The 17,482-nt window shown below is 62.4% G+C and overlaps 1 protein-coding gene across 1 annotated transcript; it reads right to left on the reverse strand.

The window, feature by feature from the left end:
- Nucleotides 1–321: 321 nt before the first annotated feature.
- On the reverse strand, nucleotides 322–17,251 carry LOC128843119 (maestro heat-like repeat-containing protein family member 1). Its single transcript, XM_054039687.1, has 12 exons — nucleotides 17,162–17,251; nucleotides 16,620–16,972; nucleotides 5,563–5,621; nucleotides 5,108–5,160; nucleotides 4,221–4,300; nucleotides 3,691–3,796; nucleotides 3,408–3,503; nucleotides 2,713–2,817; nucleotides 2,128–2,263; nucleotides 1,815–1,909; nucleotides 1,540–1,668; nucleotides 322–360 (listed from the first exon to the last, which is right to left on the reverse strand). Exons 1-12 carry the CDS (start codon nucleotides 17,249–17,251, stop codon nucleotides 322–324), a joined length of 1,341 nt encoding a protein of 446 aa, XP_053895662.1.
- Between the last annotated feature and the right edge of the window lie 231 nt (nucleotides 17,252–17,482).

Below are 17,482 nucleotides of genomic sequence, written 5' to 3' on the forward strand. Positions count from 1 at the left end.
AGGGGACTCTGGAGAACAGGCCAAGTGTCCTCCTCTGTTGCAGGCTGTCCCCCAACTGTGGTGAAGGGCCGGCCTTTTATATTTCCGACCCCACGCCCCGGTCCTTATGGCGAGGGGGGCAGGGCGATATAGGCTCCGCCCTCCAAAGGGCGTGTAGGGCGGCCCTCGCTCTCCCGCTCGGAGGGAGGCCGCTCAGTTGCAACAGCGTCTACCACAGGCCCCAGTGGCCAGCCAACAGGCGAGGGGGGTGGGGCGATATAGGCTCTGCCATCCAAGGGGCGTGTAGAGGGGCCCTCGCTCTCCTGCTCGGAGGGAGGCCGCTCAGTTGCAGCAGCGTCTACCAGAGGCCCCGGTGGCCAGCTAACAGGCAAGGGGGGTGGGGTGATATAGGCTCTGCCCTCCAAGGGGCGTGTAGAGGGGCCCTCGCTCTCCTGCTCGGAGGGAGGCCGCTCAGTCTCACTACACTCCCCGTTTAGAGGGAGCAGGAGTTGCTGGTGGCCTTGGAGGCAGAATTCCTGCAGCGCCTCCGGCACTTGGCGCAAGTGCCGGATGATGTGAAGTTGATTCATTATGTTGGCCATGACGACCTCCTGCTGCAAGGGAACGAGGACCTGTCAGAGACTCAGATGCCCCCGTGGAATCAGGGGGAATTAAGGGCACCTGGGACCAGCAGCAATTCCACCCAGCACCCGCGCATCTCTGAGGGTTGAAGACCCACTCCTGACCCCCAGAATGGAGTCTTGTTTTCTTTTCAAGGGACCTCCAGTGCCAACAACCTCCTTGTAGGGGGAGCTCCTGCCACCTCCCAGCCAGTGCCCCTGACAGCTGTTCCACCTCCAATCCACAGCTCAAGTTCTCTGACCCCTCTCCTCCACCCCCACCCAGGTTGGGCAGGGAGGGGGCTCTAGCGGGGCGGGGGGCGGAGGGATTCTGGCAGCAGTGAAGTGGGATGTGGGCAGCTTGAGACCTTTCCCCAAGTCATCCCAGCCACTGAGGCTGAAGCCGCAGGATGGCAGCCCTGGTGAATGGGGCAGATCAGCAGCCCCTGCTGATTGAATCCCCCCGTTCTCTCTAGAGCGAGTCCAGCCCTGCCGGCAGCAGGACGAGCTTCCCCCGCCCATGTGCCTCAGAACTGCCCGCTCAGTCGCCATCACCCCTCAGTCCTTGGCCTCCCAGGCTGCCAGTGACGGGAACAACTCTGGGTGGTGGCACGGGTGACAGGAGAGGCTCGCAGAGGGCACGTAGAGGACTCTGCTGCCCTTCCCAAGAACAGAAGTCCGTGCTGAGGCAATGCTTGTCATTCATTAGCCTTGCTAACGAGCTGGGCTGGAGCTGCTCCGGGAACAAGCTGGCTCCCTCCTGCTCATGGAGGTGAATTCATCTCCCTTCCCAGGAGCACCTGCTCTCACTCTCATTCCCCACCGGTCGCCTTGCTGCCAGGCCGGCGAATGGCCAGAGGATGGGAATGAGGCCTGGGCCCCGCCCCAGTCTCCTGAGTCTAATGCAGCTGCTCACCTTGCTCCCCATCAGCTGCTCGGCTTGCCCCAGGAGGGAGTAAGTGAGGAGCAGCCCAGCCTGGCTGACACGCAGCAGGGGGTCGTGCATGGCCAGCACTGCTGTCTGCAGGAAGAAGCTTCTCTGCCCCTCTGAGAAAAATTTGGCAAAAACCTGAAACCAACCAGATGTGAGGCTTCAGCAGATTGCCCAGAACCAGGCTCCAAATCCTGGCCTAGAACGGCAACTCCGTCGCGTGGCTCCAGGAGGCAGCCACCTGCCCTGCAGAGCTGTGCCATGCCCTGGCAGAGCGTCCTTACCTCCCCCACCCTGGCGGTGTTCTTATAGCCGAGGAGCCTGCTGTCCTGGTGCCAGTCCCAGCACCAAAGGTCTTCGACCTCATGGACGTTCAGGTCTGGGAAAGAGAGAGACACATACACATTGGTCATTCTGGTTGCAGGGCTTGTGTCCTTCCGATCCCATATGTGGCTGCACAGTGGGCAGAGCCCAACAGAACTGCGGGGGTGGTGGAGAACACAGAAAGAGATAGAGAGAGACTGATCTGCCAGCCGGGGTCACTCGGAGAGAAATTGGCTGGGGTCCCAGGCTCACTCGTCTAGCCGGGTTCCTTACCCCTCTGGCGCAGCAGAAGCTGGTAGAGCCGGTAAACCCCCTCCCTGGCCTCCCGGCTGATGTCCTCGTCTGGGTCACCGACGAACAGAGCCAGCTGTGCCACGTGGTGGCCCATCCTGGGGAATTCGGCTGAGTTCTAATGGAAGGGAGAGGGAGAGGGGACTCCATCAGCATTTTCCTGTCAGCTCCCAGTCCCCGCCTGGGCCAGGACTCTCCTTCCCCTCAGCCCCTCTACAGGAGATGCTAGAGGATAGGAGCTAGAGCTGAATCCTTAGTTATCTCTGCCCGCAAGGGAGCCTGGAGAACAGAGATGTGGGCAGGGCCCTCCAGGAGGATTTGCTTCCCCAGCTGCTCCAGGATGACAGGAAGGCAAGAACCTGGAGCATGGTCTCCTTACAAGCGAGAGTCGCCACTTAACCAGGACAAGAAGAACTTGACTCAAGCCAGGCTCATTCTCTGCTTTGACTCTGCCTCCCCAAGAGGAACACTCCTAGCCCACAGCCCCTGCAGCAGCAGATCCTCCAGCCCGTTGGAGCCGGCCCCCCTACGCCTGGAGTCAGGAAGCTGGGCTCAGAGGCCACTTACGTCAAAGTCAGGGAGGGTGATGACGGACGTGAGCAGGGCCGCGCTGCTCCTGATGGCCCTGGCTCTCTCTCGTGGCACCCTGGACACGGTCCAGTAGTTAATGTGCTGTGGGGAAAGGAAGCAGCTCAGGATTGATGAGGGGGTGCATGTGTAGTGCTAATGGGCCCCCCCCATCCCAAGGGGGCTGAGACATTGCATGCGGTGAGGGTGGAATATCAGATTCATTGACCGCAGAGCTTTAGAAGGGCACTCTTGCCCCAAGGACGATGCTTGTATCCTGCAGGTCACAACACAAGTCCTTGGCTGGGTGAAGGGACTGAGTGTGAGTACAATCCCCCCAGGAATCTCGGGGCCCGTCAGAGACAAGGGCTGATTCTCTGGGGCCCTCCTGTTTCTCTAGGAATGAGGCTGTGGCTCTTCTCTGAGGACCATCTTCTGGATCTCCCAGGAGGGGTTCAGACTCTCACTCCGCAAGCCAGCCGGGGGCCCTGTGGTTAGTGCTCAACACAAGCAGGTAGAGCTCTGGCTTGAAGTCCCAGCTCCTTCCTCTGTCCTTCAAGGAGGAAAGGCCTGACCCTGCATTGCACTGACTGCCCTGACCAAGGATGGCCACTGGGGGCCCAGCTAGGAGGACAGACTGGAAAATGGATCTAAGAGTTAAGGTCAAATTGCCCCCACCCTCTCACCGGACTCACCTGCAAGATGTAGTGGAGCTTGTCCGTGTCTGGCGTCTTTGCCAGCAGGTTCTCCAGCATGGCGTCCAGGAGGTCTGGTATGACCCTATGCAGATCCTGCAAAGCAAGGGAGAGCCATGGGTCAGAGTTAGGGAAACTGGGGCTACACCTGCCACAGGATGGGAAGAGGGGTCTCTGGGAAGCACTGGTGAGACCCCCAAACACATATCCTGGCCTCTCTCATTCACATCCCACTGCAGACAATTAGCAAGGATTCGGGCAGGATAACAGCTGGCTGATCTACCTGGACTTGGTTGGTGTCCATCTGCGTGCCCAGGGTGAAGACAGCGTGGAGGGTGGATCGGAGGAGGTGGGTCTCCAGCTCCGGCTCCAGGGCAGGTGTTATGGTGCTGGCAAGAGAGAGGAGCCGGTATTAGACTGTGCAGTGCGGGGGTGGGACTGGCACCAACACGGACGTGAAACTGCAGGGAAATAGGCAGAGGCTGGCGAGAATGGCAACTGAGGCACTGAGCCAGGGAATGATAAGGCCGAGGTTTCCCAGACCGACAGTGGCAGGGCAGGAATGGCGCCTGTTCCCTGGACCCTGCTGCCTCTCCTGTATCTGATCCTGGGAGTCAGCCTCTCCCCAAAGCCATTGCAATGTGACTGGAGTGAAAAGAACAGAGCAGCCAGGAGAGGGAGTGACCCTTCCTGCCACCTCTGCCAGAGGAGCCACCCTTGGGGGGTGAGCTGGGAGTGGGAGGGGCAGTGACTCCCAGCCAGGGGCCTGAGCAGCACCGGGGTTAGGAGAACCGGGCGGGAGAGTATCAGTACCTGAGGTTGGCCACAGCAATGAGGGAGTTGGCCAGGACCGCGTCGGGTGGAGAGTTAGGAGGAATCTCCTCAATGAGCTCCTGTGAGACGCAAAGGAGACAAAGGAGCGGGTGAGATTCCGGCCTCACTGACACTCCCCAAGGAGGAGATTACACAGCCAGCAGGATCCCCCCAGCTGCCTCCCGCTCCTCTGATTCCTGCCCACTAGTTCTCCCATCTCCTCTCCCCAATCTTCAGCCCCAGCAATCCCTGCCCTCAGCTGCCCTCCAGCACCAGCCATCCCCCAACCCTCGGCCTGGGGAGACCCCTGCCCCTCCCATGTCTCTGTCCACCCTCCAGCTCCCGGGCGCCGGGTCTCACTCACCACAATCCTCTCCACCACAGCCGCCTTCGAGCAGTGTGGCTCCATTGTATAGTCCCCTCTCTGCTGGGCAGCGAGGCACGCGGGGTAGATGGCGTGCAGGAACTCGAGCTGCTGCGCCTCGTCCTGCACCCACCAGGAGTGGGGTTAGGGGAGAGAGAGCCAGTTAGCCAGGGACCTCCCTGCCCCAGCCACACCAGCTGCAGGACATAGGCCTGAATGGGGGATAGTGGGGACCTGCCTATTGTTCAAATCACCCACGACTCCTCCACAATCAGGGTCAGGAACTGGGACAGTGCCTGTGGAGGGAGGAGACCCCGGCTGGTGTGTGACAAACACCCCCATCTTGGGGGTCCCAGATCATGAAGGAGAAAGGTCCCCATTAGAGCCAAGACCTTCTGCAGGGGGTCGGGATGCTGGGAAGGAGCAGGGCAATCTCAGTTCCAGCACAGCTGGGGAACGTTTGTACCTTTTCTCGGGCATGGAGCTGCTCTCGGATGTTCATGAGAGCAGCCTCCTCTGTTACCAAGTCTACCCGGTCTTCTTTCTCCTCGTCATTCTCGGAGTCCCTGGCAGACGCTGCACCAGGGAGAGAAGGGGACAAGGTGACTCCTGCTGCCACTCGGGGGAAGGACACGGGCATGGTGGGACAATGTGTCCCCTTCCCACCTCCGGGACATAGGGCAGATTGGGCCCCACACTCCCCCCTCTCAGTGATGGCATGAGCCCCCAACTCCTTCAGGAGCCCATAGCAAAGAGACCCTCCCCACTGTCCTGGACTCCCTTGGAGGTGCCTCCCCCCACCCCCGCCCAATGGAGCACCAAGGACCAAAGTGGCAGCATCTAGTGTCCATGGGGTTCACATGGCTCAGGCCAGACACCTGGGCTGGAGACCCGCCCCCATAGAACTGCTCGAGGGCCTGGGCCCAGGGTGTTACAGCCCCCTCCTCACCCCTCCCCGAGCCCAGCCTGGCTCCTCACCTGGAACAAAGCAGACGCGTCCGTCGGCCAGGCTGCTGTCTGAGTCGCAGGCGCTGCTGCTGTCGGATGGGGAGCGGCCCGAGCTGCTGGGGCTGGCAGAGGGATCCTCCACCTCCTGCCCTGGGGAGGCTGGAAGGTCCTCACTGACCGGGCAGGGCGATGCCCCCTGTTGGAAGTTGGGGCTGGGCGCCTGGGGCCGCTGCTGCCCACACAACAACAAGCCCCAGAGCCACCCTGCCCGGTTCCGCCCCTGGGCTGGGTCCTGCCTGCCCAGCCGCAGCCTGGCCCAGCTCCATTTTGGCCTGGGAGGTGATGGTCCCACCTCGGCGCCTGTGCCGGGAGTGGGTTTCCTCCGCCAGAAGGCTGGGCGCTTCCACCTCCTGGCGCGGCCGGAAGCTTCTTCCCCTCCAGCGGGGACGGAGGGGCCGCTTCGCTCCTGGGGAAGATGTTGGCTGCTTCCCTCAGGCTCTGGGGCCACCTGCAGAGCCTTCTTCCCGAACATCCTCAGGAGCCTGGCCATCCTGGAACCGAGTGGGGAGCAGGCGTGAGTCTGGGGTCAAGGCAGCCTCTCACTAACCAGCCTGTTTGGTCCCTCCCGATCCCTGCCCCAGCCAGAGCAGCTCCTGCTCCCCACACAGGGGTACAGGGTGGGCAAGCTACCCCCACTGGCAGGAGTTCATTGCATGATCTGCTCCCCCTCAACGCTCCCCCTCGTCATCCCTGGGGCTGCAAGAACCAGGGAGTCTCGTCCTTTTCGAGCACTGGGGTCAGTCACAAAGACACTGGTCACTTTGGACAAGCAGCTCCCTCCTGCCACCCCAGACCACACTCACACCTCCCCACCCTCCGCCCAGGCTAGAGAAGGAACAGAACCCAGGCAGGGCCGGCTTTAGGCCAATTTGCCCGATTCCCCAGAATCGGGCCCTGCGCATAAGAGAGCCTCTCGCACTCACCCCAGCTGCATTCGTCTTCGGGGGCCCCGCTCCCCTGGCCAGAGCGCCGGCCGGAGCGCGGCAGCCCCGCGGCCCCACTCTCCCGGCTGGAGCTCCGGCGGAGCGTGGCAGCCCCGTGGCCCCGCGACCCAGACCGGAGTGCGGCAGCCCTGTGACCCCGTGACCCCGGCTGGAGCTCGGCTCTCCTGGCTGGAGCTCTGGCCGGACCACGGCAGCTCCGCGACCCCGGCTGGAGCTCCGGCCAGAACGTGGCTGCCCCACGGCCCTGCGAACCTGGCTGCAGCTCAGGCCAGCCCCGCGGCCCCGCAGCCCCAGCCGGACCGCAACAGCCCTGCAGCTCCACGACCCCGGCCAGACCGCCGGCCGGACCGCGGCAAGCCCCGTGGCCCTGCATTCCTGGCCAGAGCGCCGTCCAGAGTGCGGCAGCCCCGCGGGGCCACCTCCCCCAGCCGGCAATCTGAAGTGCCGCCCCAGGAATTGGGCCCCGCACTTGCTAAACCCGGCCCTGAACCCAGGAGTCTGGACTTCTCCTGGGAAACCATTCCCCACTTCAAAGTCCCTAGGTATAGCAAGGCCAGGTCCCCCTCGGTTCCCATTGATTTCCATGCTCAGCAGCTCACTGGGTCTGGCCCAGCTCACAGACTCTCAGCCTGGGGAACAGTCTCCCACAAGGGAAGGGCTGGGAGCCCCATTGCTGGGACTTTGCCAAACACACTGGAGACGGCTCTGGAGAAGCCCTTTCCCGGTCTGAGAGCGAGGAGTTCCTGGGGGCTGTTTGCAAATCCAATCTCCTTTGGGAGAGATTCTCTCCCCCTCTTTCTGCCTCTCCCCAGACAGACAGGGGATGCCCCCGAGGAACCCTATTGCCACTCACTTGCTCTGGTGACGGAGAGATGGTTGGAGGATGTTCAGGATTGTCCCTCGCCCTTCTCCTCACTCTCCAAGCCCAAGGCAGGCTGGAGAGGGTGGTGGTGAGCTGAGGAGTTACCCTGCCCAGGAAGCAGGCAGGGTGATGGCACGGGGCGATTGGCTGGCTGTGAAAACAAGAGTCTGTCTTATTGCCAAGGGACAGAGAAACTCGGCCAGCAGCAGGGGGTGCAGAACACCGCCCTAGTGCCGGGGTGACAGCGTCTCCGGGATCCCGACATCCCAGCACTTTACACACCTTCCTGGAGCCTCCCAACCCCCCTGGGCTGTTGGGACTGCGACCCCAACCCCACTGATGAGAACCAGGCCTGGGAGGGGAAGCTACTGGCACAGGGTCACACCGAGTGTCAGAAGAATGGATGGGACCCAGCAGGCCTTCTTTCCAGGCCCCTTCGCTAACCACTGCTGCACACTCCCTCCCACAGCTGGCAATTACAACCAGGCCCCCATGTCCACTCCCCCGGCTTTGAGAGGGAGTGTGCTCTGCTGGAGTGACTGGACCAGGGGACTGGGAGCCAGGACTCCTGAGTTCCATTGCTGGGTTTCCTGTTGGTTCCACTGCTGGTTGTTTTCCTTTTCCTGTGGGACTTTGGGCAAGTTGCTCCCCCCTCTCTGGCTCTGTCCCCAGCAGTCAAACGGGGATCTCATACTTTCCCACTATTGGAAAGTGCTGGGAGAAGCCCGCAGCAAAAGCTGCTCTGACAGCGCTACGCAGCATCTGCCCATTGAAGGTGGGAGCGCACTGCCCAGGAGGAGGAGGGTTTGGCTCTGGGGTTTCACTTCAGCCCAGTCTAGAGAGAGGGGCCCAGCCATGGAGTCTGGCTCAAGAAGACCAAGTCTCCAATTTGTTAAGGGCGTTTTGAATTCCAATCCTGTGCTCCAAAGTGCTTGGTGTCATTTGCAAATTGTAGAAGCATGCTCTCCACTCCATTTTCCAAATCCTGAAGGAAAATATTGAATAGTACCGGCCCCCGGACTGATCCCTGCCGGACCCTGTAGGTACACCCTCTCCGTTGGACAGCCAGACATGGAGAAGGGCTCTTGGAGTCTGGGCTTTCAACCAGCTCTGCACTCACATTTCACTGATTACATCTAGACCACATTTCCCTCGTTGGCTTGTGAGAATGTCCCATGGGACTGTGTCAAAAGCCTTAGAAACACCAAGAGAGATCACATCTACTGTTTACCCACCTCCACTAGGCCCGGAACCCTGCCAAAGAAGAAGCTAGGATTGGTTTGGAATGATTTGTTCTTGACAAGTCCATGCTCACTGGTAGGGTTACCATATTTTAATTTTTAAAAAGGAGGACACTCCATGGGGCCCCGGCCCCGCCCCAACTCCGCCCCTTCCCCGCCCCCAGCCCCGCCCCAACTCCCCTGAACGGTCTGCCCCCTGTTCCTCCCCCTCCCCTGCTTCCCGCGAATCAAATGTTCGCGGGAAGCCTGAAACAGGAAGGCAGCAGGTAGGCTGGGGTGGGGTGCAGCACGTCCCAGTCCGGCCCCACTGGCTGAGCGGCTCCCTCCGGCGGCGGGCCGGCCCAGGCCAAGAGGCTCTGGCCCCGGCGTCTCCCTCCCGGCTTGGGCCCTGGGGCGCCAGCCCCCGGCCAAGTGCCCGCGCCCCCGGTCCCCGCCCAGCACCGCACCGGCCCCCAGCCAAGCACCGCGCCAGCCCCCGGCACGGCCAATGGCCGAGCACCGCACCAGCCCCCGGCCCAGCACCGCGCCGGCCCCCGGACGAGCACTGCGCCAGCCCCTGGCCCAGCACCGTGCCAGCCCTGGCCCCCGGCTGAGCACCACACCGGCCCCTAGCACAGCCCCCGGCCCAGCACCGCACCAGCCCCCGGCCAAGTGGCCGCGCCGCCGGCCCCCAGCCAAGTGCCTGCACCGCCGGCTCAGCACCGAACCGGCCCCCGGCCGAGCACCGCTCCGGCCCACGGCCCGGCCCACGGCCCAGCACCGCGCCGGCAAAAGCCCCTGGCCCAGCACCGCGCCGGCCCCCGCCCAGCACCGTGCCGGCCCTGGCTCCCGGCTGAGCACCACACCGGCCCCTAGCGCAGCCCCCGGCCCAGCACCGCACCAGGCCCCCGTCCCGGCCCCCGGAACAGCACCGCGCCGGCCCCCGCCCAGCACCGCGCCGGCCCCGGCCCCCAGCCCAGCACCGCGCCGGCCCCCGGCCCGGGCCCCGGAGCAGCACCGCGCCGGCCCCCGGAGCAGCACCGCGCTGGCCCCTGCCCAGCACCGTGCCGGCCCTGGCCCCCGGCTGAGCACCACACCGGCTCCTGGCCCGGCCTCCGGCCCAGCACCGCGCTGGCCTCTGGCCCCTGACCGAGCACCGCGCCGGCCCCCGGCCCGGCCCGGCACCGCTCCGGTCCCGGGCCCCAGCCCAGCACCGCACTGGCCCCCGGCCAAATGGCCGCGCCTCCGACCCCGACCCTCGTCCGAGCACCGCGCCAGCCCCCGGCCAAGTGCCCGCACCGCTGGCCCAGCACCGCGCCGGCCCCTGGCCCCGCGTCCCCGGCCCTAGCCCCTGCCGAGCACCGCGGCCCCCAGCCAAGTGCCTGCACCGCCGGCCCAGCACCGCGCCGGCCCCCGGCAAAGCACTGTGCCGTCCCCCGGCCTGGCCCCCAGCCCAGCACCGTGCCGGCCCCCGCCCAGCACCGTGCCGGCCCCGGGCCCCGGGCCCCGGCCCCCGGCTGAGCACCACACCGGCTCCTGGCCCGGCCCCCGGCCGAGCACCGCACCGGCCCGCAGCCCGGCCCCCGACCCAGCACCGCGCCGGCCCGCAGCCCAGCACCGCGCCAGCCCCCAGCCGAGGACTGCGCTGGCCCCCGGCCTGTCCCCCGGCCCGGCCCCCGGCCCAGCACCGCGCCAGCCCCGGGCCAAGTGCCCGCACCGCCGGCTCAGCACCGCGCCGGCCTACGGCCCGGCCCCCGGCCCAGCACCGCGCCGGCCTACGGCCCGGCCCCCGGCCCAGCACCGCGCCGGCCCCCGCCCAGCACCGTGCCGGCCCCGGGCCCCGGCCCCTGGCTGAGCACCACACCGGCTCCTGGCCCGGCCCCCGGCCGAGCACCGCACCGGCCCGCAGCCCGGCCCCCGACCCAGCACCGCGCCGGCCCGCAGCCCAGCACCGCGCCAGCCCCCAGCCGAGGACTGCACTGGCCCCCGGCCTGTCCCCCGGCCCAGCCCCCGGCCCAGCACCGCGCCGGCCCCGGGCCAAGTGCCCGCACCGCCGGCTCAGCACCGCGCCGGCCTACGGCCCGGCCCCCGGCCCAGCACCGCGCCGGCCCCCGCCCAGCACCGTGCCGGCCCCGGCCCCCGGCTGAGCACCACACCGGCACCTGGCCCGGCCCCCGGCCCAGCACCGCGCCAGCCCCCGGCCCCCGACCCCCGGCCAAGCACTGCGCCGGCCCCCGGCCAAGTGCCTGCACCGCCGGCCCAGCACCGCGCCGGCCCCGGGCCCCGGCCGAGCATTGCGCCGGCCCCCGGCCAAGTGCCCGCACCGCTGGCCCAGCACCGCGCCGGCCCCCGGCCCCAGCCCCTGCCGAGCACCGCGCCTAGACAGCAAGGCGGTGGCAGAGCCAGAAAGAGAAGCCACCAGTCCTGACTCCTGTTCTAATGGACAACAAACCCCCCAGAAGCACGGCAGAGGGGAAAGTAAACCAGTCCGGTCCGGTACAGCGTAGCAGCAAGAGCCAGTACGCCGTGCCGGACTGGACCGGCTTCCGCGGCGGTGTTTTAAAGGGCCCAGGGCTCCAGCCGCTGTGAGGAGCCCTGGGCCCTTTAAAGTGCCGCTGGAGCTCCGGCAGCCGGTCTCCCGCGGTGATTTAAAGGGCCCAGAGCTCCGCGGTGGCTGGAGCCCCGGGCCCTTTAAATCTTGACAGGCCCCGCCTCTTCCGGTTGAGGCCACACCCCCGCTCAGGACTCCGGCGTAATGGTAAATCCTTTAAATTCCTTTTCTCCCCTGGGCAGGGATAGAGCCCAGGAATCAAGATGGTGGGGAAATTTCATTGAAACCGTTTCTGTCAGAAAATCCCATTCAGACTAAACCAGTTTGTTTCTTGAACTCATAACAAGTGGGATGAAAGTTCTTTGCAAAAAGATTTTCTTGCAAAACAAAAGCATCTCCTGTTTGTCACAGTGTGTTAAATTGTCTCCTCGCACACCAAGAGGAGACACTTAGATCTCGAAAATTAGATAAGATGCTTCAGTCTGAGCTAAGTAGTTGCTGCTCTTATCAATTTCAAAATAAAAAAATACAAATAAAATCAACTATTTCAGCTATTCTATTATGTCACAATCTGATCTGAGTAAATGTGATAGGACACCTCATATTATGCACTCCTCCTAGTGACACTCTCCAATGGATCTCCATCCTCCACCCACCGTGAGGTAAGTAGGAGCGGATCATTATTATCCCTACTTGAAAGAGGGAGAAGCTAAGGTTGAGAAAGGAGAATTGACTTGTCTTAGGTCACACAGCCAGTCAGTGGCAGAGTTGGGAATAGGACCCAAGAGCCCTGATTTTCAAACTAACCATCGGATCTTGAATTTGCGTGCAGGAGGTCAGCGCCGGCCGGGCAGGCCAAGCTTCAGAGCGGAGCGTGGGCCCCGCGCGCTGGCGCCATGGTAACCCCTGACTAAGGCGCCACTTTTGGAAAATGTGCTGAGGGGAAGTGGCTGCTTCCCCTGCACCCCCCCCCCGCCCAGCTACGCTACTGGTGGGGATCACTGCCGGGGCACTATTTCAGCCCCACATTTTCGGGTGGACCTCCCACCGTGGGAGCTGCAGAGCACTCCCCCGCGACACACAAACACACACACCCTGGTGTTGGGAGGGGAACAGGGGAAAGGACAAAAGAAGCAAGAGAAGAAAAGAAAGGAGGGAGGGCTGGAGGAAAAGGTGAAACAAAAAGGACAAACCCCAATGTCCCCAGTGATTCTAAGGGACAAAATCCCAGGTGCGGAATAAAATTCTGCCTCCTCAAGCTCGTGTTTTCCATGCCTAGAGTTCAACTCTCACCCGATGGATCAGACTGAACAGGTTTCAAACCTCGAGGAGGCTCTTACCTTCTACACAGGGACGTCTGCTTTCTAGTACAATCACTAAAAGGGAAGGAGAAAACTCGACAGAGCTTCCTCCTGCCGCTCACGTACGTGAACCCGAATGTTCTCTCAGTCCTCAAAGAGAGACCTCGAGACAGAGACGTGCTGAAGCAAAGCCACAGGAGTCTCTGAGGTTTCCCGGGCCACTCGCCTCTGTCCTGCCTGGCTGATGTCAGCATCTCTCTGTGAGGTCACCACCTTTGACCAATAGTCTGAGGTGCTGCAAAAGGCCTTTGTGATGTCACTGCCACGCCCCTCCCTTGCTGTGCTAATGTCCTGCCCCTGGCCAGGCACCTGGGAGCTTTGAGCTACTCCCTGTGGATCACCCCACTCAAGGAGTGTTCATTCTAGGAAGCAAGCCGACTAGACAGTAAAACCTCAGACGCTGCTCCCAATGCTACACTCAGTTTTTCAGAAATTAGTAGACTTGATGGCCAGAAGAGACCATTAGAGCATCTAATCTGACCCCCTGCATGTCACAGGCCTCCTGTATGACACCATAGCTACTTTGGGGGCAAACACATTCCAGAAAGGCATCTAGTCTTCATTAAATGACAGCAAGAGAGGGCGAATTCACCACTTTCCTTGGTAGCTTGTTCCTGTGGTGAATCATTCTCGCTGTTGAATATCTGTGCTTTATTTGTAATATGAATTTGTCTCTTTTCACCTTCCAGCCACTGAGTCTTGTTCTGCCTTTCTCTGCTCAATTAAAGAGCCCTTTAATACCCAATCTTTTCTCTCCATTAAGGCACCTCAACACTTCAATGAAGTCACCTTTCAATCTTCTTTTGATAAGCTAAACAGGTTGAGCTCTTTCAATCGCTCACTAGAAGACATTTTTCTCCAGCCCTCAGAACATTTGGTGGCTCTTTGCTGCCCCAGCTCCAATTTCACAACATCTTTTTCAAAGGAGGACACCAAAACTGGAGGCAGTATTCCAATATCAGTCTCACTGATGCCGTGTCACCTCCTGTGATGCTATTGACATAATCTGTAACTGTAGGGTTACCATTCGTCCGGATTCCCCCGGACATGTCCGGCTTTTTTAAGTTAAAAATAGCATCCGGGGGGAATTTGTCAATGTCCGGATTTCCCCCCCATGCAGAGCGTGCGCGGCTTACAGGGCAACCGTCCGGATCCTGCCACTCGCATGGGGCTCCAGCAGCCAGAGCCCTTCCTCCACTTCCCCCTCCTCTCCCCTGCAACTTGAGACCACTCCCCTCCTCTCTCTCCCTCCCCCTCCCCCCCTGCATTCGCAGATGGCCGGCCGGCCGTTCGCCTCGGCCTCCGGCAGTCTGGAGCTCCGACCCTGCTCCCCTCCCCCGCTGCCGAGCGCGCCGCTCTGCAGCACAGTAAGGGGGCCGGGGGGCAGAGAAGCGGCAGGGAGGTTCTGGGGGGGGGGGTAGTCAAGAGACAGGGAGCAGGGGTGAGGGTTGGATGTGTCAGGAGTTCGGGGGGGGCTGTCTGGGGGTTGGGGGTGTAAGGTTTTGGGCAGTCAGGGTACAGGTGGGGGGGTCTCAGGAGGGGGCAGTTAGGGGACAAGGAGCAGGGAGGCTTAGGTAGGGGGTGGGGTTCTGGAGGGCAGTTAGGAGCAGGGGTCCCAGGATGGGGCAGTCAGGGGACAAGGAGCGGGGGGGGGTCGGGAGTTCGGGGGGGGGTTTTCTGGGGGGGGTGGATAAGGTTTTGGGCAGTCAGGGTACAGGTAGGAGGTAGGGTCCTGGGGGGCAGTTAGGGAGAGAGGTCTTAGGAAGGGGCAGTTAGGGGATAAGGAACAGGGAGGCTTAGGTAGGGGGTGGGGTTCTGGAGGGCAGTTAGGAGCAGGGGTCCCAGGAGGGGGCAGTCAGGGGACAGGGAGCAGAGGGGTTTAGATGGGTCAGGAGTTCTGGGGGGGGGCTGTCAGGTGGTGGGGGTGTGGATAAGGGTTGGGGCAGTCAGGGGACAGGTAGGGGGTAGGGTCCTAGGGGGCCAGTTAGGATGTGGGGAAGGTCTCAGGAGGGGGCAGTCAGGGGACAAGAGGCAGGGAGGCTTAGGGAGGGGGTGGAGTCCTGGGGGGCAGTCAGGGGACAAGGAGTGGGGGGGAGGGTTGGTGGTTCTGAGGGGGCAGGAAGTGGGAGGGAGTGGAAGGCGCAGGGGTGGGGCTAGGACAGGACGGGGGCGGGGCTAGGGCGGGGCTCCTCCCGTCCTCCTTTTTGATTGTTGAAATATGGTAACCCTAGTAACTGTATAGATCACCATTGTGACTACTGTTATATATTTGCAGCCAATATTGTATAAAGGTTGTCGTGGAAGGGGTCTATGGAGAGGTTCTGACTGGCTGATTATAATTATGTTATCTGTATATGTGTATCAGTTTTGTAGTTGACGTTATGAATATTGGCTCTATACTGTCTGTATTTCTAACTTGTGCTATGCTTCCGGGGAACACCCCAGACAAGTTGGTGTTAGTTCTGCCTAGCCTGCTTGATGGCCCACTGAGGACCATGAGCTACACAATTGAGCCATTGAGAGAAGGTAGATACACCTTGTGACTCAGCAAGGCATGCAGGGACCTGCCTATGGACAGAACTCTAAGGTTTTTCTATGCCACATGCTGGATAGAGTGTCCTTGGGACAAAGAAAGCAAAGACCACACGGCAAGAGACTATAAAAGGCTGATGCCTCATCTCCATCTTGTCTACAATCCTGCTTCATACTTCTGGAGGGACTTTGCTATAAAAGGAAGCTCTATACAAAGGACTGAATGACCCATCCCAGCTGTGGATGTACTCCAGAGACTTGATTTGAACCTGCAGTTTATTCTATCACTGCTACAAGCCTGAACCAAGAACTCTGCCATTATTGTATGCAGGGCTGGCTTTAGGAAGTGCAGGGCCCAATTTGAACATTTTAGGCGGGGCCCCGACAGGGATGACTAAAAAAAAAAACCATTTAAAAAACGCCCTTTTATTTCTTCCATGTATTATTTACTTTCCATAATTATATAAATAAAATAAAAATTGTATATTAGATACATTGGTAGCTGGAGGCAGGGCAGGGGCTGACTGGAGGCAGGGTCTGCCTGGAGGCAGGGCAAGGGGTGTGGGGTTGGCTGCGGGCAGGGCTGGGGGTGCGGCACTGGAGGCAGGGCAGGAGGTGCAGCAGGGGCTGGCTGCAGACAGGGGGTGCAGGGTTGGTGCGGGCAGGGGGTGCGGCAGGGGCTGGCTGCAGGTGGGGGGTGCGGGGCTGGCTGGAGACAGGGGCTGGCTGCAGGCAGGGCAGGGGGTGCAGGGCTTGTGCGGGCAGGGTGTGCAGCAGGGGCTGGCTGCAGGTGGGGGGTGCAGGGCTGGCTGCAGGCAGGAGCTGGCTGGAGACAGGCTGGTGGGGGTAGGGGGTGTGGGGCTGGAGGCAGGGCAGGGGGTGCAACGGGCTGGCTGCAGGCAGGGGCTGGCTGCAGGCAGGGGCTGGCTGGGGCAGGGGGTGCGGGGCTGGAGGCAGGGCAGGGGGTGCTGCAGGGGCTGGAGACGGGCTGGCTGCAGACAGGGGGTGCAGGGCTGGTGCGGGCAAGGGGAGCAGCAGGGGCTGGCTGGAGACGGGCTGGTGGGGCAGGGGATGCGGGGCTGGAGGCAGGGCAGGGGGTGCGGGGCTGGTGCAGGCAGGGGGTGCAGCAGGGGCTGGCTGCAGGCAGGGGGTGCGGGGCTGGAGGCAGGGCAGGGGGTGCGGCAGGGGCTGGCTGCAGGCAGGGGCTGGCTAGAGACGGGCTGGTGGGGGCAGGGAGTACGGGGCTGGAGGCAGGGCAGGGGGTGCAGCAGGGGCTGGCTGCAGGTAGGGCAGGGGCCCCCCTGCTTCTACCACCTTGGCCCTTTAAATAGCTGCCGGAGCCCTGGGGAAGCTGCGGGGCTCTCGTGGCTATTTAGAGGACCGAGGCAGCAGAGGTAGCTGGAGCCCCGGTACTTTAAATAGCCCCCGGAGCCCCCTGCTACCCCAGGGCTCTGGTCCAACCACTAGACCCCCCCCATAAGCGCCACAGCTCCCCCTTCTCCTCCACTGGGTACATAAAACTACAAGTCCCAGAATCTCTTGCTTCCCCCGTCCCACCTCCTGAAGCGGCAGCCAATGGGCCGGAGCCGTTTGCTGATTGGCAGGTGCGCGGGCCAGTGGGGGTGAGCCCGTGCCCGGCGCGAGGTGGCAGCTGGCGATGGCCCAATGCACAGGCCCAACCACTTGGCCTTCTTCACTTTAAAGCGCTGCCCGTAGGCCGACAGGAACTCGTCCATCTGCTTGTCCAGCTCCTGCTTCAGCTCCTCCAGGGCCGCCTGTTTCTGGGGATCCTCGCCCCGCAGCTCCCCCCAGCAGCGCTCCAGCAGCTCCTGGCGTTTCCCCTCCTGGTGTCGCTTCATCTCCAGGGGCTTCACTCTCAGACAGCTGCTCATGCTCTGGTGGCCACGGTCCTGCCGGGAGGGGGGCGAGATCGTCCATGAGGGACGGGAACTAGCATTACCCAGCCGCAGGGGGAACTTCTGCCTCACACACCTGTAGCCCCCTCAACTCCAACCTACAGCCCCCTGCTAGCCCAGCCCTGCCCCCCGTCAGTCCTGTCGGTGCCCCTCACTCCCGACCCGCAGCCCCTCTGCACTCACCAGCTGCTTCACAAATAGTCCATATTCCCTCCTGGCAGCTTCTACTGCTCCTCTGTTTGCCTTCTCTCTCATCTCTGCCAACTCCGCCATCTGTGGTGGGAGAGGGAAAAGGGTAGGGGTAGGGATGGGATCCCCTCTGAACTGGGAGCCCCCCTTCCCCCACTCACCACCTTCTCCTAATTCCTCCAGGACCCTGCTTGCTGCTGTCACCCCCCCACTGGTGCCCCACTGGTGCCCCCTTTGTGGTGCCCCCTCCTGGCCCCCTAGTGCAATTGGCCAATGGCGGGTGGACCTGGGGTGAGAATGAACTGAAAACTGTCG

Source organism: Malaclemys terrapin, chromosome 9 (genome assembly GCF_027887155.1).
Source record: "Malaclemys terrapin pileata isolate rMalTer1 chromosome 9, rMalTer1.hap1, whole genome shotgun sequence".
NCBI lineage: Eukaryota > Metazoa > Chordata > Testudines > Emydidae > Malaclemys > Malaclemys terrapin.

Bases quoted from the DNA above. Each gene is read 5' to 3' on its own strand.
- LOC128843119 (XM_054039687.1), bottom strand. From the start codon at position 17,251: ATGGCGGAGTTGGCAGAGATGAGAGAGAAGGCAAACAGAGGAGCAGTA. The intron at 5,622-16,619 runs GTGGGACGGGGG...CCCATCCGACAG, and splicing joins ATTGGCTGCCGCTTCAGGAG to CAGCAGCGCCTGCGACTCAG. The intron at 2,818-3,407 runs GTGAGTCCGGTG...CTTTCCCCACAG, and splicing joins AGCTCCACTACATCTTGCAG to CACATTAACTACTGGACCGT.